The sequence below is a fragment of the Acanthopagrus latus genome, chromosome 20, assembly GCF_904848185.1.
Source record: "Acanthopagrus latus isolate v.2019 chromosome 20, fAcaLat1.1, whole genome shotgun sequence".
NCBI lineage: Eukaryota > Metazoa > Chordata > Actinopteri > Spariformes > Sparidae > Acanthopagrus > Acanthopagrus latus.
In genome coordinates this window covers 3,296,557-3,318,277 of record NC_051058.1, presented here as the reverse complement: position 1 = coordinate 3,318,277, position 21,721 = coordinate 3,296,557, and the positions used below count along the sequence as shown (strand labels likewise).

General features: G+C 43.6%; 1 protein-coding gene across 1 annotated transcript in view; it reads left to right on the top strand.

The window, feature by feature from the left end:
- The window catches only part of ca10a (carbonic anhydrase Xa), a 224,576-nt gene that overhangs the window by 95,211 nt on the left and 107,644 nt on the right, over positions 1 to 21,721 (top strand). The window contains exon 3 of the mRNA XM_037080344.1: positions 1,846 to 1,988. Coding sequence (XP_036936239.1) covers positions 1,846 to 1,988 — 143 coding nt within the window. The remainder of the gene's footprint in view (positions 1 to 1,845; positions 1,989 to 21,721) is intronic.

Genomic DNA, 21,721 nt, shown 5'->3' with positions numbered 1-21,721 from the left:
ACTTAATCACATGTCCCCCGCCTGGTTACGTTCAGGAAATGCTTGTATTAATGCATTGTGGGTAACACCATGAAACCTGCACGTACCCCAAGCTAACACCATGTTCTTGACAGAATGGGGGAATGACTGCCTGTATCTGAACAGTCCTGTTGTGCTGCCTCTGTAGAACATGTCTATAAGCAGGTTTTGTAGGACTTGTTGGATTGCCTCTGAATTCATGCTGTGCCATGTCCCTCTGATTCATCGCGGATTTGCATATTTTCAAATTATCTTGGCTTTTGTTGGAAATCTCGGTGGAATTTGCATAGCCCAATTCCAGTGACTCATCTCCGTGTAACACTGTGTTCCTAAATGGAAAATGCTGCTCTAGGCTCCAGCAGATATCGTAGCAGAGAAGCAGCCTCTTGCTAGATTTGATGCTGATAAGCCTCTGCTTCCCACCCTGTTGGAGGAATTGAATTCTTGGTCCTGGTGGCCAAGTCTTACATAATAAAGGTACTGGCTCAGATGCCTATCACTCCCACAGCGTGGACATTCTCTCACTCACCATCCTTTCCTCTCAGTCTTATAGTACACGTGTTAACTGATTATAGGCTGATTCCACTTCTCTCACTTCATCTCCTCCATTTAGAGCACCAGTGCGACCAAATTGCTAAAAGTCACTGCAGATTAGTTTTTGCCCACCAAGCTGTGTGAATTTCACCTTGACATCGCCTACTGCAGTATGAGACTGGAAATCCATGCTTATCTTGAAGATGGATGATATGGGTGCACGGAAAGCTGAAATGTTGAAATGAACTTGTAATGTGACTTGGCTCCTAAAAATAGATGAGGATGCTAGCAAGCGTCCAAGTGTATCTGGATTGATAAAGAGTTAATTCATGGCTGTGTGTTTCAGTTTTTTGTTTTTTTTTTGTTTTTTTTTTACAGCTGATACATTATTTTACGCTTTAAAGCAGAAATAGACAACTCTTCAACATTCCTTTGACAAGAACCCTGGCGGGTAGACAACATCTCTTCGTGTTTTGGTTGCGCACTGGCAAATGTGTGACGTAATCTGACCCTCGTTTTTTTGCCAGGAAAAATACAGCCTGGTGTCAGACCGAAAACCAATGTGAAAGCACAAGGAACAAATATGTACATGGTTGGTGTTACTGTGCAATCAGCATTTAGTTAGGAATGATTCAGTAAAGCAAGAAAGCTGTCTATTGCAAATTAGATTATATGGATTCCGATGGCGCACAATGAGAACATAAACAAAGGCTATAAAAGAACTCTATCGCAATCGCATGACGTCAGTGTGACTACTGTATGCATAACAGGCATGTATGAATGCTAAGTCTGTTTCACATACGGTACACATTATGTGTCCATGTATGTCTGCATGAATTGATCATGTTCCTACCACTCCTCTGAACAAGGTTTGAGTCATAGTATGACCCAATATGTATGTCAGGAAAGACCATTACTAATGCAGGCCAAAGTCATTCGGCATTCTGTTTGTAGTTCTGAAATGATAAAGATGCTGATCACAAAAAAAAAAAAAGGTAAAGGTATGAAGCAATAACATCATTCTTACATTCCAACATGAAAAGAATATCATTTTGGAGTTATCTGCAGGTTGAGTCTCAGAGTATTGCCCACATCCGTTAAGACCCACATCAGTCGAAACCTGCTAATTACATTTCTCCCACTGCGAGTCTGACAGGCTTGAATTAAAAAAAATAAAAAATAAAATAAAAAAAATGCTGAAGCACAAACTGTTTGACCTCTTGGTGGCTCCTATCTCGCCGGTGCACATGCTCGCCCTTTTGATTGCCCTCCTCGCTGTCTTTTGTGTTGCAGTGCCATCGTTCTGGGGGCTGGTCAACTCGGCCTGGAACCTGTGCTCGGTGGGGAAGAGGCAGTCGCCAGTCAACATCGAGACCAGCCACATGATCTTTGACCCTTTCCTCACGCCCATAAAGCTGAACACAGGTGGACGCAAGGTAAAGACACACACACACACACACACACACACACACAACGCAAACACGCTCTTTTCATCCTTTCCGTTTGATGGATGTTGGGGCTTTGTTGACCCTCTCTCTTCCGCTGGATGCATCTCGAGACGTTGCTCTGCACAGCCCCAGGTATTGTGTTGGTCGATGTTTCGGCACTGTTGTTGCTTGATAAGGCGTATACTCGATCGATGCTCCCGACTGCCGTTTGTGTTAGCGGACAATGTGTCCCACCGTGATATTTGTCCTCCGAACACGCTCCTGGAAATAAAATGCGGAGGATTTCAGCTGCTCAGACATGCACAGTGGTTATGTCGGGGTTCAAGGAAAGCCTCAACGGCACCTCGAGAGCTTTGCAGACGAAATCCTGCATCGGATCAGTCGAGCATATAGTTTATGACTTTCTCCTGTACAGTGGTGTACCAAGGACAGTGCGTATCAGAAATCTGTTCCATCCTGTGCCATATGACAGCAGCTAATTGGGAAGCCTTCACAGATGGCCTGCTTTCAAAAGTGCACAGTTGCATGGTGAGATTAATGTTATGATTAGTTTATGTGTACATGCCAGCAGTGAGCGCAGGGTTAGCCACGGGCAATGAGCAATGAGCGTATACATAGCACACATTGCAGTTTACCACCTATGGTACACTGCTACAGTCGATGACTTCATCGAACAGATCCAAAAAAAACAGACTCTTATTAACGTCCTCGCGCCCCCACTGACCTGACCTGTACCGCGGGCCTTTCGTTGGAGGGGTTTAGAATTAAATGTTAGTTCTGTCCTCACGCAGAAGATGTGTGAGGAAAAACAACAACAACAACCGGTGATTGCAATAGTCGTTCATTTTCTTCCTGGTATAAAGTCTTCTTGAAATGAAAATTAAAAGTAACAATGGCTCTGTTTGGTAAGGGCTCCCCCGCTGCTCCCTCTAGGACTCCACTTTGAGAGCAGCTACCCTACTGTGTGTCCGGAGTAAGGACATCTCTCACAATGGCACAATTTCATTGCCATTAGGATGAATCAGAGGGGAGTTGAAATTGAAGTAGAAACAGTGCACCGTGTTATTTGGGGCATTGCTCAATGTCAACATTGTGGGAAAGGAAAAAAATTAAAAAAAAATTGTAAGGAATATGTGTATTCCTTAGTATCTGCATATCTGATTTATCCATGTGCAGCTTTATATAAGGCAAATGTCTGTCTTGCGATGTCTGTCTCCATGAATTGGGGGTATTTTTTCAGGTTTAGTATTCAATGTTATGTTTATGTTTTCAGGTTAGGCACAGACACCATTTGGTTTGGGTGAGGTAAGGATTGTATTTTGGCCGGATGTATCTGGTTCAAACACGGCTGTTCCAATGTATGGTCAAAAAATGAACAACGGTCCCTCATGAGAAATCTCCAGTCATTACTGCTTGAATCTAAATCTTGGAAATGCCGACTGGAACAGGGGTCTCTCCTTAAAATTGTTCAGTGGTTTCTAGCTTACAAATGGTGAAATAGTGTCTTGAACGGTGGTTAGTGGCTTGGCAGCCCCAGTCTCACCACCATCCCCTCCACCTCTTTACGCAAAAGTCAGCTCATATGCATGTAATCTGAACAGGAAGAGACATGTACTGAAGCAATGCTGATATGACATCTACGAAATGTACACATCTTGATGTTTCTGCAAAATGTAACCTGAAGAACAAACGTTTAACCCGGCAACTCGGCTGTGTACACACATGTACTAGCTCACACTGTATTTGCAGTGTTAAAAGACGAGACATTAGATCATATTTCCAGGCTTCTCCAGTAAAGGCAGTGCACTCGAAGACTTTGGATGAAGCAAACGGGCAATAATGCAAAGAGCAGACAAAAAACAAAAGACTAAAAAACTAAACCATAATTGATCCTCATGCCACAAGTACTATTGTTTGTATTCCATTTAAAAAAAAAAAAAAAAAAATGTTTTCTTCAGCATCTCGTGTTTGACAAACATCACGGAACGCCACCCACTCACGATGCGCGTTTCCGCCACTCTCTCATTTATCCCTTAGAAAAGTTTGCGGAGTCCAAAAGCCATTTTGGACTCTTTCTCTCCCTCTTATTTTGCCCTCTCTCGTACCTCCCCCCCACCCCGTCTCTCTCTCTCTCTTTCTCTCTGCAGTGGCCTAAATGTAATCTGTTGTGTCTCCATCTCTCTGAGCACCTGAGCTGTCAGCCGCGAACACGAAGCTGGCTTCACCTTGTCAGTGCTGATTCATCCCCGCTCTGTCTCTGGCTGTTTGGCAGCCAGTCAGCCTTGGCCAAACACGCTACAGAGACCTGTAAAGAGCCTCTGCCTCGGCTCGCCACGGCTCAGCTCGCCACCTCGACACAGAGAGAGCTTAAGCCCACTTTCTGCCCAGGAGGAAAGCAAAGGGAAAGATTAACCCTCCCCAACCCCTCCTCTCGCAACGCACCCACATGCGCAAGCTGCGCGGAGAGGATGAACGCCTCCTCTAATAGATTCATGGCGCGGCCCTGGATTGTGGCTAATGAATAGTTAAAGCAAATTTAATTGACCTCCAAAAGAGAAAATTTAATTAATGACAAGGAGATACGCAACGCTATGCGCGATGGATTGAAGGCATCGCAGTTATCAGAAAGGCACTGTTAAATGAATATTTACTCTGCCATAGATGAGCTGCAATTACTTGAAGAGATTTTAATGAATTTAATCACTTTGGAGCTGGGGAGGTGGGGGAAAAAAAAAAAAAAGTGCTTTCAGAGTCCTCACTCTCCCTGTCAAGTGTTTCCTGCACATTTATGAACAGTGGTTATGAAACAGGATTAGACATCTTTTGTCCTGCTTTAGTTTCAAAACTAGATGCACAGGGAATCTATTAGTGCTGTGAAATAGGTGGCGTTCTTCACGTTTAGGGATGCAGGGGCTTTCTCTTGCTTTTGTTCTTTTGTGCTTTGAAGTCGGGTGTGCGCGGAAAAGCGCTGTGCACATCAGTGCCGGGTGGTGCGCTCCTTAAAAAGGGATATTTAGTAATGACATCTTGTTAAATGGAATCCTGACTTAAGCGAAAGTTGAGCTTTTAAAGCTTTTAATCATCTTTTTAACAAGCTCCCAATGCTTTTCTGTCAATCTGTGACCCTGCTGAACACTGGGGGGGGGGGATTGTTTTACTTCTTCTGTCTCTTTTGTTCTTCTACTATCCATGAAAACATCTTGCTGTAATCTTGATCAACCCGACGAGGAAATCTGACAAGCCTGCTGGTTGTGTGTGTGTGTGTGTGTGTGTTTAAGCCTGTGTGTATGTCATTGGCAGGCCTGAATCTGCCTAATTACAGGGAGTGTTAGGTAGAACAACAAACAGCAGGCTCTGGGATGGCAGCTGTACTTTCACTCTGGAGAGTACAACCACATTCTCAGGTCTGCCCAGCTGGCCCGCCACCCAACCGACCAATCAGATATCAGCGCTAGCCAGCCAGTCGCCAAAGATCGTTCTGCACGAGGCTTTAATATCCGATGTTTGTTAGGAGGTGTGTGCCTATGTGTGAGGCTGTCTGCAGGCCAGTCCAGGCTCTGCTGCTAGTGTTGGGTGTTTACCAGGTCAGCTCACTGCTGCAGACGCTTGCAGGTAGCTGATAAGATCCATACAGGTGCTCCTGGACCCACTGATAAAACTTTTTGGCTGTATTTCCTTGCAGCAGTAAGTGGGGTTTCACCACTGCTCTTTTTCTACCAGTTGCGAGCTTTTGCCAAGTGGTGGCTCGTTGAGGAGGAAGGGGAGTCATGTAACATTATGTCTTTATATAAATCAGCTCTACTCGTGGGTTATTGTAGGGCTGCCATCATGTCAGACTTGTAGGGTCGAGTAAATTGGAAAGTCACTGGTTACCAATCCAACACAGCCCAATACAACCACTCTGCCATGCTGTTTACTTTTATGTCTATTAGTGTGTTATTTCTATTAAAGAGGTGAAACTTAAATGATAATTGGAGCTATGGGGTCGTAGTCATTGACTGGGTTGTTTTTCTGCCTTCTATGTAAGCAACTTGGTAGGACAAACACCACAACACCCCTCCAATAATAACTGCATTGACGCATTTCCAACTAATCCACCAATAACTGAACATTACAATTGTTTGAAAAGGCAGAATTGAAGGCATTGTTGAACCGGAAATCATAAGATGTACCTAATAAAGTGGCCGTCAAGAGAGGGAAATGTAAGAGCTAATCCATGCTGAGTTATCTGTGCCGCAGATGATGCAGAAGGACACGGGCATCGTGTCCTGTACTTGCACCTGTGCCGTGCTCATCATCCTTATGTCTTTTTTTGTCTTTTTGTGCGTAAACCTCGGTTGAATGTTCACTTTTCATATTTTTTTTCCACCCCGTTAGAACGTAACCTAAAATCGGGCTGAAAAGAATGTTTCGCAGCCTTCTTTGGGCTAAAGATTAAACTGTAAACCCGGCATAAACTTTCGGATGTGTTCAGAAATGCACGTGGATCTCAGACATGTTTTAATCTCGTAGCACTAGTTTAATTTTTAGAGATGTAAAGTCTACTTGTTTCAGTCACGTTGAGATGACTCAAAGGAGTTGTGTTTTGTTCAAAATGGAACGCCCCACCTCCTGAGAACAGGCGCAATAACAACCAACTCTCTGGTGGCAGAGGATTTGTTGTGAACCTCCAGGACCTTCTACAAAGTGAAGGTAATTAAAAAACCTGTCAAATCAGCGAGAGCTAGAGATGGTCTGTTAATATGCACTATTTGAGCTGTAGTCCAGTTTCTCTGCCAGTGAGAAGCTTGAGCCAGTTAATGTTGATGCAGGTGTTGATTAGCCAGCTACTATTCACAAGTCAAACGAACACTGGCCATTAAATAGCTTTTAAAACTTTATCTGTAACGTGTGTGTGCAAAGGATGTGCTGTTGAGTTCATCAGTGTTCAACAGTCTCAAACTTCTCCTTGTTCTCTTCCTTTGATTTATGCCTGCATTTTGAGGTGGCTGACAATTACTTAGATGGTAATCTTCACCAAGCAGATGGGAAAATCTATTTGAAAATTGTTAGATTATTATTTCAGTTACTGTCATTGAGTCGCAATGAAAGTGCGTGATTGCTTAAAAGTAGCTTAGTTGTAATCAATGTTTGTTTTGTTCAATGTCTGTTATTATTGGGCTTGCTTTTTTTTTTTTAGTGTGAGAGGGCATTCTGAAAAAAATGTTGCTGCACACATGGCTGCAAATATGATCGACACATAAGAAATCTAACCTGGAGATTTATTTTGTATTTCACTTTCTTTTTTTGCTGAAAAACATAAGAATAATTGCCATTTCCCTGTTAGTACAACACATAAAATGTTACATTTAGGTTGAAGGAGTTGTTGGTGCCTGTAATCATTTCTCCTTTCCACACTGGCTTCCTGTGACCATAATGTAATGTAGAGACGTTCTTCACAAGAAATACATTCTAAGGTTCAGCTCAATGAAAATGAAAGATCATATTAGATATACACTGCTGAACAAAATCTTAAGACTGGGGGGAAAATTACAAGCACTTGCATGTAAACGGTAACCAGGTTGTAAGTAGAGCTCAAAATACAAGAAGAAGAAACAGGAGCAAGAGACAAAAAACACAGAGTATTCAATTTATTGAGAACTGCATTTAAACTCAAACAGACTGTTAATCAGCTGATCAAAAGTTTAAGCCCCAAAAAACTAAAACAACAGAACTAAAAATTTCAAAAAGGCATCCACGGTCTGAAACTGATGTCTGTTTTTGTTCCATCATGTCATTCATGCAGACTGTATAAGATAAGAAGGAATGATTACACACACCAACAAGTATCAATGTTAAGAATGATATAGTACTGATAAGTATTAAACAACAAGAAATTATTGATTACTTACACTTTAATTGTTTTAAAATTAATTTAAAGTGAATATATGTCCTTGTGTTTAAATTCAAATGTGTATTTAGACTAAATACTGTGTGTAAACAGAAGTCAATAATTGTATTTCAACTCCTACATCGATGAAAGCGTAACTGACATCAGGATATTTAGATAGCAAATATCGTTAGAATTAAGTGAAGTAGCGCAACAAAAGGGATTGAACTGTGTTGGAGGAAAGCAATGAAACTGTGTTTGTGTGAGTTCAATTTCATCTATCGAAACACTCACCTCAAACTGAATTTTACTTGTACAAACACGAGGCTTTCTAAGTTAGGGCACATTCGGCTGCTGAACGTGACAGGGTCACATTCAGACTCCTGTCATGTACCAGTGTTTGCTGCTGTACACATAAGAGTCAATGGCTTGACAAGTCTGAGTCTGCAAACACGAGCTGATGTTAGTTGCAAAAGGTGGAGAGGCATTACAATAACGTAAATATTCAATTATGCAAATTGTCAATTCAAATTAATTAGACACCAGTTTGGGTTGGCTGAACCTGTGAGGTTGTCGCAGCATTACAAAAGGGAGCGGGGCCCCGTGCATGAAAACTGCAATTACCATCATCCGACTGAGTCCCGTTCTCTTCCTCTCAAAGCGGGAGATTGCTCTAATTGCCTCAGCGATGCGGGGGCCTTGAAGCTGAGGGATTCTTCTCATGTCTCCGGCGCCACAGATAGCTGGACGTGTAACAGCGATGTCGGAGCCAGCATCCATGGCATATCCATCTGTGGACCTGAATCTCAATTACAAACTGCTCAACAGAGGGACAGAAGAAAGAGGGGAGGAGGGGGAGGGAGAGGGAGATATATATAGGTATGGGAGGACAGACATTGGCAGGATCAGAGTAGAGTGGCCCAGATGGCCTCAAGACGTTGCTGTCGGTGTGTCCTGAATACGAGGGGAAGACTCTAACAAAAGTCTCGCCTTCCCAAAAAAAAAAGCTTGAATTGAGACAGAATCCTGTCAAAGCCAAAAGATATCCTGACCACGTAGCATGCAACAGCAAGCAGCTTGTTGAGGACAGATGGTTGTTTTCATGCAGCGGCTTCCTCCGGGACAATGAACAAGCCCAGCAAGGTAATTATTTAGATGGATTGTACGTGAAAAGTTGCGCAGCATCTTCTAAAGCAGAGGTTCCCAAACTTTTTTTCATGTCAAAGACCACAGCAGTAACTACTCATGAGACCACAGACCCCCCCCCCCCCCCCGATTGGAAAGGATTTGTCTACATAAATGCCCTCTGAGTATTTATTTATCTATTTTAGTTCAAAGAACAAAAAAAAAGGCTCCTCAGTCCATTCTCAAGGATCACTATAAATGACTTGTTTCCTTTTTCGTTTTTGCGACGTCAAGTCACGGTGAGTTAAGATTGTAAGATTGCTGTTAAGTTTGTAGTCATTACAGTTGGGTAGATGTTCAAAAACCATCCATGTCAGAAATAGATAAAACATCATCAAAAAAAAAGGTTAAAAAAAAAATTTTAAAAAAAGTACTGATGACAGTACCGTTTGTCCAGAATCTTAACGGTACCCGACCCAATTAGCAACCGGTACCAAAATGTACCAGTCCTCCGTATAAATCCCTAAATATAACAAATGTCAGCAAAACAAAATAAATACTGAATGTAATTTAATATTTTAAAAACAACATACTGTATATATGAAATCGCAAATTTAAAATAACAATGTCAGGGTTTCCATTCTAAACTACCTTTCTGCTGAGAATGCTAAAAAAGTAAAACACATCATGCTTACTTTACATTCAAGAGATAACAAAATTCATTAAATAGGCCCCTTGTGTCAAGTTGAAGATGTCATTTTATTAGTTTATTAGTCTGCTCACCTAAACGACTGAAAAGGTCCATTGCAAGTGACTTGAAAAACGACACACACTGATCGGGCATAACATTATGACCTCTAACAGGTGAAGTGGATAACTCTAATTATCTCCTCATCATGGCATCTGTTAGTGGGTGGGATATACTGGGCAGCAAGTGAACATGTTCTCAAAGTTGGTGTGTTAGAAGCAGGAAAAATGGTCAAGCGGAAGGATTTGAGCGAGTTTGACAAGGGCCAAACTGTGATTCCTAGACGACCGGGTCAGCGCATCTCCAGGACGGCAGCTCCTGTGGGGTGTTCGCGGCCTACAGTGGTCCGAGAAAGGAACAGCGGTGAGCCAGCGACAGGGTCACGGGCGGCCAAGGCTCACTGATGCACGTGGGGGTTGAAGGCTGGCCCGTGTGGTCCGATCCAGCGGACGAGCTACAGAACACGCAGTGCATCGCAGTTTGTTCAAAATCAAAGTGATCAAATATCACGCAGTGGCGCGGAAAATTTGTGCTATTTTGTGTTATTTTCACCCGGTGCACCAGTGAGTGTGCCTCACTGGTCTGTTTCTAGTAGACAACAGAGGATGAAGAAACAGCAGGCTTTGAAAAACACAGACCACCTGTTAAAGATCAGATCTATATTAATGTCATGTTTATCACTGATGAAGGTTATCTACCGAGGGGGGGGGTGTAGTTTATATGGCAGGAACGTGGAGAAGCCAAGCAGCTCGTTATTTGTAACATACAAAGACCCGCCGATAACTGTGTTTATTTGAATCAGCTGTTTGATCTCTGTTTACCGGCCGCCCCGGGTGGGTGGGGGGGGGGGGGAACTCTGGACTTTTCGAGTTAAAGTTGATTTGAAATAAAATGAAACTTCTGATTGTGTGTGACTCCATGTCTGTGTGTTCTGTGTATCCTCCCAGACAGACTTCAATCAGCCGCATGTTCTCGCTCAGCGTGTGGCCTGAATTTCCTCCCCGGGTTACTTCCAGCCTCCACATGCTTGCTTGTCACGCCTGTCTTGGCCCGGTTCGAGGACTGAGATTAGATAAGAGTCTGCGCGTTTATTGTGTTTCGAGAGTATGTGGATGACGGGGAGAGACGGTCGCTAGGACAAACGAGACAGAGAGGCCGACGGATGGTTCCTCTGCGATCGCTACACGACAAATGCCTTCCGATGAATATATGCAGAGTGTGTGAGTTTCAGCGTGTTGTTGTTTTTGAAAAATCCGGACGAGCCGGGGAAATCTCATGTGATCTCTGAGTTGGATTTTGGCCCGTGTGTGTGCAGCCCTTACAGCTTGTTTAAAAACTTCTCCCTTTCTTCCTCCCATTGGTGGATCCCCCCCCCACCACCCTCAAAGAGCTGCTTAATGACATCCCGAGGGAGGAAGCTTTGTAGTTTTGTGTCTTACAAGGTTCAGGGCTCAGCTGACAGAGAGGCTTTCAGGGCCTCGGCTGACACTGAAGCTTCTGAGAGGGAAGTGGCCGTTATAAAAGCAGATGCAGATATTCAGAATCTTTGTTAAATCTGTTTGATTACGAGTTCCAGGCGGAATGTTATTCTCCACAGGATCGTTTTGTTATTCGGCCTCTTCAGTGTGCACTTCAACTTCGGCAGAAAATGTTGAATTTATTCCCCGAAGACTTGCACTGTTTGAATTCCCATCCTGTAGCTTTCACGTGGTACGGGCATACTCTGTTTTGGAATCTGTACTCATCATTACTAGGACACATACAGCCTCTGCTGGTGTTCAGGGAAGAACATGTTTCTACAGTAACCATCTTAAAGCTAACTGGAATTTCTAACTTTGACACAGTGCCTTGTAAAATATGCATCTGAACCAATTAACAGTCTGTGTTTGAGTATCCACTTGCCCTGTAGTGTGCCAGATTAATATTAGTCGTATAGGAAAATCTGGTAAAGGCGCCTTTCAGTCCAACATGAACTTTCGCGGTGAAGTTGCCCGTGGTGGCGAATCCATTCCGGTTTTGTGGCTCCCAACCGTGTAGAATCGCTTTCGCTGCCACGCCACCGTCTCTCAGCCGCAAACAGCAGACGCACAAAGTATGCCACTAGCTGGTGAAACACAGGCGAGCAGTTAGCAGCTACAGAGGCAGATGTTCATCTCAGAAGCTGGTTCAGACCGAAAGGCAGCTGGAAGAGTCATCGCTGAGCCTGCATTTATGAGTTGTCAAGACTTCAAATTAATGCTAATGCTGCTCCGTAACCGCTGGACGTGTAGATAAACAACCGTTTTGCCCACAAGTTTATCACATCAGCTTTACGAACTGATGCAATGATGACTCCTATCTTGTTGATTTTTTTTCTTTTTTGTTAAAGAAATTGAACCATTTTCTCAGACACTGCCTTAGAAGACCCCCTCACAACACTGTAAGTGGGTCACCAGCTCCTGTGGTAATTCCTCCAAATGGTACCTTGTGTGAGATGCATGGGCCTAACCTAAACAAATCAGGCTGATATAATTGATGAAGTGAAGCCGGAGCCCACCGGGACTCTCTGTGAGTCTGTCTTGCTGATGGAGACGAATTGTTTAACCCAACAAGGTTACTAGACTTCCCGGAACTTAGACATGCAAGTCAGTAATTAGGGTTCAGTTGCTGGCTGGCCTGCCACACCTACGATCCCTCGCCGACACGCACTCGGATGGGCACAGTGGGCGCGGCGCGAGCATCATTTTGGAGGTGGGGGGGGGCGGATGGCAGCTTGAAAAGAGCAGCCGGCGTCACGACAGACCAGCAGATGAGAAGGAAAGAAGAAACTCAGGCATTCCTGCACTATAGATTTCAACCCATCTACTCGTCTGTGCAGTTTAACAATGGTGCGACCACTCCGGGAGAACAGACAGACAGAGCTGAAGAGGAGCACGATGACGGCTGCAGATCGAAAGCTGCCCACCTACTACTACTACTGCCACTGCTAATGATAATGATGACTTATTTTACTATAGTACAAGATTTCAATGATTCCGTAGCTTTTTGAGAACCTCCTTGATATATAATTCATATATCCGAACGAATCTCCCTTGTAGCCTGAAAACCACAACACTAATCAGATATCTGCATTGCAAAAAATAAGTCGAAAGCATTAAATGTGACACATGTGACAACATGGTAATAAAAGCATAGGATCTACGGTGATGTCCATCCTCTATCCACGTTTGGTTGTAGTCGGTTCACCAGGTGTAACCCTGCGGGCAAACCAACAGTCAAGCGCTGAGCTAAATGCTAATAGAAACGTGCTTCCATGCTGGAAATGACCATTCAGCAATGTTGATAGGGAAACAACCCAAATACTGGAATGCTGACGTGCCAAAGTGAGGGAATATAAGAGAAACTCGGGAAGTTTTTTTTTGTTGCTCTCAAGTTTGGCGTCTTCCTTTATTGGGCCCCGGGGACTTCCAAGTGGATGCTAGTTCTCTTACGTGGATCAGGAGTGTAATTCAGGACCTTCATCGAGTTGCGCCTTGTAAAAACGATTCATGTGTCATGCGAAAAAATCCAATTGCAGTCAGTGGTAGGAGTTGCAGAAAAGCAAAAGTGCAGAGCGAGAATTTCTAACCGTCTGCAGACAACTGCAGCTCTTTGGCTGAAACAAAGATAGGAGTCCTTGAAAATCAAACAAAGGGAAAGACATTTTTAAGGACGTTTCTGTGCACCCTTGATGCATGCAGTTTCTCATCAGTTATGTTGAATATTTTATTTTTCTCTGCATGTGTCTGCTTTGTTTATGGTTTGCTGTGTAGTCTGGTGGTAGGGCAGAAGATACCCCTGTATCTGTAGTCAGGTGGCAGCAGGGTGAACACGCTGTGTGGGTGTTGTATTGTAATATGTGTTGGGCTCTGTGCAGACATCTCACTTCACCGATGTCACTGATGCTCTGTAGATGCTACCAGTAATGTTCTGGGTGGGTTTTTTTTTTTTTTTTTTTTTTTTTAATCACCCACTGTAGAGCCTTCCTGTCCAGTCTGTGATGTTCTCATCATGCAGCACGGAGGCGAATCACCTGACCTCTTACTGCTTGTTAATAGTTACACTGGATATGATTTAAATGCAGGTGAATCATTGAACATCAGGGCATTTCTAAGCCACGTCCTCTCCCGCTGTGACACCTTTACATGCAGCTTGCACAGCCATCATTTGAATCTACATGTTTTTTACCACTTATCTCCCATCCATCACAGCGGCTGAGCCCCCACTCATATATCCATCAGCGAGGACAAGATGGATGATGCAGTCCACCTGCTCCATCACTGCCCTCCTCCACTTACACACACACACACACACCTTTTTTTTTTTTTTTTCTATCTCTCGCTCTCTCCCCCTCTCTCATTCTCCCATAATCCCATAGTCTAGTCATTTCGCTCGGGTGTCTATAGCCCTCTCGGACTGTGATGGTGGAGTCGTGATAGTCCTGTTTGTATTGGCTTGGTGTTTTAGTAGTAAGAGATATATAATTGGAAGCCATTTTCCCCAGTGGCACCTGATTTTGTTCGACTCCTGCTGTCGGCATATCTTAGATAGTGGGCATTTCAAAACAGATATAAGCCAGCATTTAGTGTCAGTCCCAAGATGCATTGCTGTCTTTTGTAGGGGACCATGAAATGCTTTTCAGAAAGAAAGAAAGAAAGAAAGAAAGAAAGAAAGAAAGAAAGAAAGAAAGAAAGAAAGAAAGAAAGAGAGCTCTTCTACCTTCTGGCTGGCAGCACTTCTTTCTGGGTTACCTGTCTTTTCTTCCTCCCACAGCTGTGCACAAACAACAAGTTAATCTTCTGCTCAAATCCACACATTAAACACACTGAATTCATTAATTTGTCATTTGCCAAAACGATTTTGACATTTCACTAATTCCAGCCTCTGCAGTGATTCCTCACACGCATGGTGTGAGGAATGAGTCTGAATCAGTGATCAGCAGTCACGCAGTGACCCTTTAAGTGGAGTTGCTGGCTGAAATTAACAAGGTGTCCATAATATTGCCCTTAAGAGCACGGGAGGAGGGGAGATGGAGGCTGTGGCTTTGCTTACATTCACCTGTCTCACCCAAAGCAACGCTTGTTTTGTCTTTTTTCCAGCTCAGTACAAAATCCTAATGATTCCTTTCAAGCACCACAAAGATCCTTCAGAACCTGCTGTTGTCAGGTATTATCAAATAAACTATACATATGAATGGATCCTTATCTATATCTGAGCCTTCTTTATTCTGTGACTCCTTCAGCTTCCCTTTCAAAATAGTCCCAGCTGACCGTAGCCTAGAAACACTTGAATCCTCCCCAGGAACATGGCTGCAAAGGAGTGAGCAGCAGAGTGAGATGTGCAACTAAAACAGCTAACAGTCCAAGTTGATTATGTTGAAACAGTATTAAAACTATGTCTCCAGATCTCCAGCAGAAGGTTCTGGTTTTGCAGAGAAGATGCTGATTGCATGGTATCGATCTACATTTCTGGAGCAGCACAACAGCACTGCAGCATTCTCCTAAACAAATGAAGTCGATGAGAATGTTACCCAAGTCTCCCGAAGTACTGAGATCCCCGACTGATTTAAAAAGAAGATAAGATAACGCTGGAAAGAGCTGCGTGGAGCCAATTCATGTTTTTTTTTGTTTTTTTTTTTTGTTTTTTTAAACATATATATAAATTGCTCAGGAGAATGTTGTAACACTGTTTTGACGTGAAGCTCCGGCTCCGTGTGTTGTGGCGGTGTGAAAAGATAATCACTGAATATTTGGGCGAGCCCTTTAAATTCCATACGCTTAGTCGCCTTAATGGCTACGAAAACCTCTGCCGTTCCTCCGCTGCGTGTTCCTTGCGAATATTTGTTATATGCATTATTTAACACAGTTCCAAAGTGCCTGTATGGTAGCTGCACGGCCACATGTAGGCAGGCATTTCGGAATGGTATAGAGTAGCAAAGCAAGGTCACCTTCTTCCATCGGCAGAATCCTTGCCAGCCCACTCTGTCCTACGGAGTTGCATTTAGCGATACTGATGACATAATGATGCATTTGGCAACGCTATCAGAACTGTAGGGATGCACTTAAGGGACTGACACAGTGCCGGAAGGGTATTAAATATGAACGCCGCTGTATTGCTAAAAATAATGACATTTCCATTTACGATATAAAATATCGACGTGGGTTGAAGATCTGAGGACACGCACAGCTGTTACGGGCATTACCAGTGCTGTACATACTGTAATTGTTGTGTTCAAGTCACTTAATAGGCTACAAGGAACATTTAATAAAACATTTGTCCCCGAAGTCAAAGCTCACAGAGGCCTTTGTATGAGCACATAGAGAGGGTATAGAGAAACGAAGGCTGTCTACTTTTGCTCATATGATTCACTCGCCTCCTGAAAAACCTCCACCTCCACCTTTTTCCTCCACTCTTCCTCTTTGTCACGCTCTCGTTTTCAATTTTTTTTTTTTTTTTTTTTTTCAGAATAATTACCGGATCTCGTCAGGCTGCCTGCGTCTCTCCAGCAAGTCTCAGCTCCCGTGCTGTCTTAGTGGATGTTTGTTTTTTTTTATTTTTTTTTAGTTTTATTTTCTCCAGCCTCGCTATCAGTTCAATAGTTTTTCCATTTTATAAGGTTAGCGCTGACGTAGATTGAAATACACTGCGGCGGCTCTCCAAATCCAATTGCATGTGTCCATCTTTCTCAACCCTTATGCACAAGCAGAATTCATAATGGATTCATAATGCCTGATGCTTTTATCTCGCCCAGATGTTTTATTTATTTATTTATTTTTTTGCCATAACTGAAATGCTACGTGTAAGGCCTCTCTAAATGCACCATCCTCTCCGGTGTTATCTGCCTCACCCCTTTTCTCTTCATCCCGTGCACCCGATCCGGCTGCTCCCTCCAGGTGCTGTCGGCTTAGCGAGGAACAAAACGAGTACAAAAAAAAAAAAATTGGAGACCCGCTATTTACGCTTCTGGATTTTTGACATTTTCCTCTGGCCCTAACAAGCTCTTTTCGCTCTCAAAATGACTTTACCGCGCACGTCAACGTTCACAGTTATTCAGCAGGACGTCACCGGCAATAAACTGCAGCAGCAGCTACAAAAGACTTTCTTTCTTTTTTTTTTTTTTTTGGGACTGTTATGCTAAATGGTGCTGTGTTTTGTCATTGTGTGGCCTTTTCAGGGCAGGAGAGCAATACTCGGCTTGATTAAGATGTAGATAACTGCGGCGCTAATCAGCACTCTTACCTCCCCTCCCTCCGTCTCCCCACCTCCCATTCACTCGCTCCATCTTCGTTCGCTCTAATGATGCCCAACCTGAACTTCTCCTCTTCCCTCCCCTTTCATTTGAGCCCAGGCCATTATGGCAGACAGTGAGTTAATGAACAGCAAATGGAAGAGGAGAATGGCATTAATCATCTCTGGGCCCGCCGTGTGCTCTATTATCATTCAGCCTCTCTCATCCAGGAGTAACCTTTCTGCTCCCACCTCCTCGGCTCCTGCTCATTGCCTGATGCCCGTGGGTGCTTTAAGGTCCCCACCGGCCACGGAATATTTCTGGAACATTAAGGAACGCTTAACGGGAAACTCCGGGAATTTGTCACGTTGTCTTGGGGAAATCTGAAAATTCTGGAAATGGCGATTAGTTTCCTTCCCAGTGTGCGGTGAAACTCAACTGGATTTATCCATGTGAGATCTCAATGAAGTTTTTTCTATTAAAGCCACACTATGGAAGGTTTTTATGCAAAAAATACATCAAGATACGCAGTAAGTAAGCAATGCAAAAAAAATAAGAAATACAAAATACAGTCATCTTCGAACCACAACAACAAAGGCTGCAACGGAGGCCGTCTAGCACTCTTTTTTTTTTTTTTCCTAGATTAAATTCTGCTTCAGCTTTTTCACTCCCTCTTTCACATGCAAATTGAAAGTGACAACTGAAATATAAACTGTTTCCTATTTCCACACTATTTCCTCCATGATTTCATCCAGAATTAAGACTTGAAATTCCCCACAGCCGCTGTAGGAAACCAATTGTATTTGGGTCTGACGGCGCGTCTGATGCAGCTTTAACAAAAAAGGGATCCATGCAGTTTAATTTTGGAGTTGTGTCATTGACCCGTTCTCAGTCCTCCCACACTCAGTTGTCTGTTGTCGATGGCGTCTCCTGCTATGAATTCGCCTGGGTCAGTTTTGAGCTGTGCTATTGTCCAGTAGCCAGTGTCCAGTAAGGCACCACTTGACTTTTTTTTTAAACATTAAACAATTAACCAACCCTGTTAACAGAATGTGAAGAAATAACCGCTTTGACATTATTTTATCTATGTATGCCTGTTGTGTTGCGCAGCTGAGGCGGTGCCGCCGTCAGATCTGTCCCTGGGAAACGTCGTGCCCAGCTGAAAAAGGAACTACGTCTCTTTACCATATTTTCAGTGGTAACACTCCTTTTTACCTGAAAAAAGTGGTTACGTTACATTTGTGACGTGTTACGCACAACACAGCTGTCCACAGAATGCCAGCAATGTGAAAAGAAATATACACAAGAATGTACAAAGTAAAGACATTTTACAAGGCACATGTGATAAATGAAGAAAAAAAAAAACTCCTGTTGAGGAGTCTGATGGCGGTGGGAAAGAAAGAGTTCTTTAGCATGGTGGTCTCGCGTTTAGGATGGAGGCAGCTCTCCCGTGGACTCTGCGGTGGTCGATGCTCTGCAGAGAGGAGCGGTGGAGTCCCGGCGATCTTCTCAGCAGGCGTTTTCCCCGCTCTCTCAGTAGTGCTGCCGTAACCACACGGATGCTGTCAACAATGCGGCCGCAGAAGCTGCTGCGACTGTTTTGAGTGCGAATTGAACAAGACGCCACTTCGCACGTATTGCTCCCCTATAGCGCTGCTGCAGCGCCTGTTCAATCAGTTATCTGGTGACGTGAGGGGGGGCTCACGGATCCAATCTTAAGCCTCCTTGAGCTGCTCAGAGAAAATCCTTTGGTTAATATTTGGATTCGCCCAGAAGAAAATTTCAAGTGGGGGGGGGTGGGTGATATGCTGACCTTTCAGACCCCACCCACTAATAACGTCAAAGTGTGCTGACCACACCCTGAGTACACTCCACTCCAAGCGTCACGACATCGCCGCGCTTTGGTGTGAACTTCAGCCGCAGGAGGTTTGTGAAACTGAAGCAGTTTAATTAAACATAAATCGTTATCACAGACTGATGTGAGATGAAGCGGAGATGTAGCAATGTGTTGGACACAAGTTGTTTTGTTTTTTTTCTTTTTTTTTTCTTTTTTTAGTCCACATTTGCAGCTGAGAATCAAGCAGACTTACAATCGATAGCCAGGGGATCTTGGCTGTCTAGGAGGGCCTCTCTCGCTCCCATCACCAAGGCCCTCCGCAGCCGAATTTAATACACACTCCTCAGTGTGTGTCTGCATGTGGACCTATGTGTGAATGAAACCTGCACACCCTTGCGCGTGTCTGAATGTAGCCCGTCAGCTCTCCATCTCCAGGCCAGGGAGGTGAAGGACGGGGTCGGGGGAAAGAGCGAGGGGCCTCCAGATGGACGTGATCTTGCTGCTAATGACTCACACCGGTGTGAAATCTATGGCCCTGTCCAGATCCAGCTCCTGTCCTTGGTCAGCCTACAACCCCAGCATCCCACTACTCCATTTCTTTGGCATAATGACATAATGTCTGTGTCTCTCTGTCGCAGGGTTTGAACTGTTGAACACTGTTACACTGTTGAACATAAGGAGCCCACGTACTCAACACGTACTTCATAGTTTTAGTGAATGGTTATATGACTTTTAACAACCATTGAGATGCTTTATCAACTATCAGTTTCTTTGCAGTGTTTGCTCCTATGATATTATAATTCACTGTAGGCTTGTTTTTCCACTGCAATATTTAAGTCCAGCATCTAATAAATCATAGAATCATAAACAAAAAGTGCAAGTTCATGTTCTTGGATAATTTATTCTACAAAAAAACCAAATGTATATACCGTTACAACAGTAGATAATTAAGTTTAAATGTACAATTTGTTAATGATGGTTATTATTGCGCGTTAAATGTGTCACTTCACTGATCAGGCGAGTGATTTGCTACACTCGCTCGGCCCGACTTGTCATATCACTTGTCCCAGTCACTCGGGCGGTCCTTATAGTTGATCCCAGAGTACGAAGTCATTGATTATGATTGATCATTGATTATTTTTTATTTTATTTTATTTTTTTTATAAATGGTTTATATGTTCCCCTAAAAGTAGATCATAGGGATCAAAACAAACATAATCAGTAATTCAGTTGCTTGTTTAGTGGCTTTCAATCATGATGACGTCGTTTTGTGTTCCGGGGTTGTTACATGCAGGGAAGTGGCACGTACACATCGGAAACACGTTAAGAACAAAAGGGGAAACATGTTACCTTGAATCTGAGGTTTATTGCCGTGTCTTACCGCCTGCTGACATCAGAAACAATGGGATTGTTGTGCTGTCATCTCCTCCCGCGGAGACACTCGGAGAAGTGAACATCACGGTGCAGATGCGTATCGCTAATGACAAATGAAGGACAGGGAGCTGTTCGCTGCTCCTGCTCCTCCCCTCCATCATACCTTTAATCTCCTGCAGCAAAATGGAGGTTAGTTTCCTTCCACTTTCCACTGTCAGGTTTCTGCCTCCCTTTTTTTTCTGTCATCCGCCTATTTATTTCTATTTTTTATTTTTTTTATTTTTTTAGCACAGCGATACAAAGTGGATAACTGGATCGTCTTTTGAGAGTCAAACAGCAACTGGAGGCCCACATTGTATTCCTGTGACAGGGAATTAATTTCACCTGTTAGGAATAGCTGCCTAAAAGGAAAGATATCGAAATTAGCCAAGAGTGTGTGCTACACACACACACACACACACACACACACACTCTGTTTTGCTTTCTGTGCTGTATTTCATGGGCAGAGCTTCTCTCTGTGCAGTATACAGTGCATGTGAGGCGTCAGCAGTTTGCAGAATATACAGTCCCCCCTCTATAAAGGAAGGCTTGAAGATCACAGGGATGTTCCTGCTCCTTGATGTTTGCTTAGTTCTGCCTTTTTTTTTTTTCTTTTTTTTTTCTATTTTTCCTCAGTAATAAAAGGCAGCTCTGCGTCACACCGTTACTGCAGCCTTATCCCTCCTCGGTACTTTGGAATATTTAGCTCTGAAAGAGCGCTCGGTCGCAGTTCTGTCATAAAACGGAGCCTTTCATGTGAACAAAAGTCACAGAGCTTCACATGTGGCTCTCGTTTGACAAAGTTTGATTTTTCTCCCTCTCACTGTTACAGTGGATACTTAAGTAGAACTTCACGCAGATGTTCTTATTAAAATCTGTCTGGACTTTATCAGTCAGTATGAGATTGTAGAGACTGCATTGTTTTCTGTTATTACTGTGTGTTAAAGCAATAGGCTTAATTTTCTGGTTCCACACAGTGTTTTGTTGTTTTGTTTTTTTTTTTTTCAGGGCAGAGAAGTGCCGCGCTCTGGAGCGCTGAGATGAAGGGTTTGTGCTGAACGCCACACGTGCGTCTTGTCTCTATGACAACAGTATCTTGACAACCGCTGCTGTGTGATCGACACTGCCCCTTTGCGGCTCGCTATCCGTTTTGGTTTCATTTGACGTCGGGACATGTCAAGGTGTTCGCTGGTAACTGATACGACACATGAGACAAAAAATGAACATTATCGCCCTGGCCAGGGAAAAAGAATAAGAGCGACAGTGAAATCACTGGAGCCTTTCTGAAAAGTTGAGATATTTGCAACTCGAATCGCTCAGAGGGAAAGCACGTACAAAGGCGGAGTGCTCGGAAAAAGGGAAAAAAAAAAAAAGAAAAAAAAGCTGGGTGCTGCGCCCGTTTCTTTTAGCCGCTGCCTGCTGCAGCAGACGCTCCTCACTCAGAAAAAAGACGCTATGCGGACACAGGCCCAAGTTAAGGGTT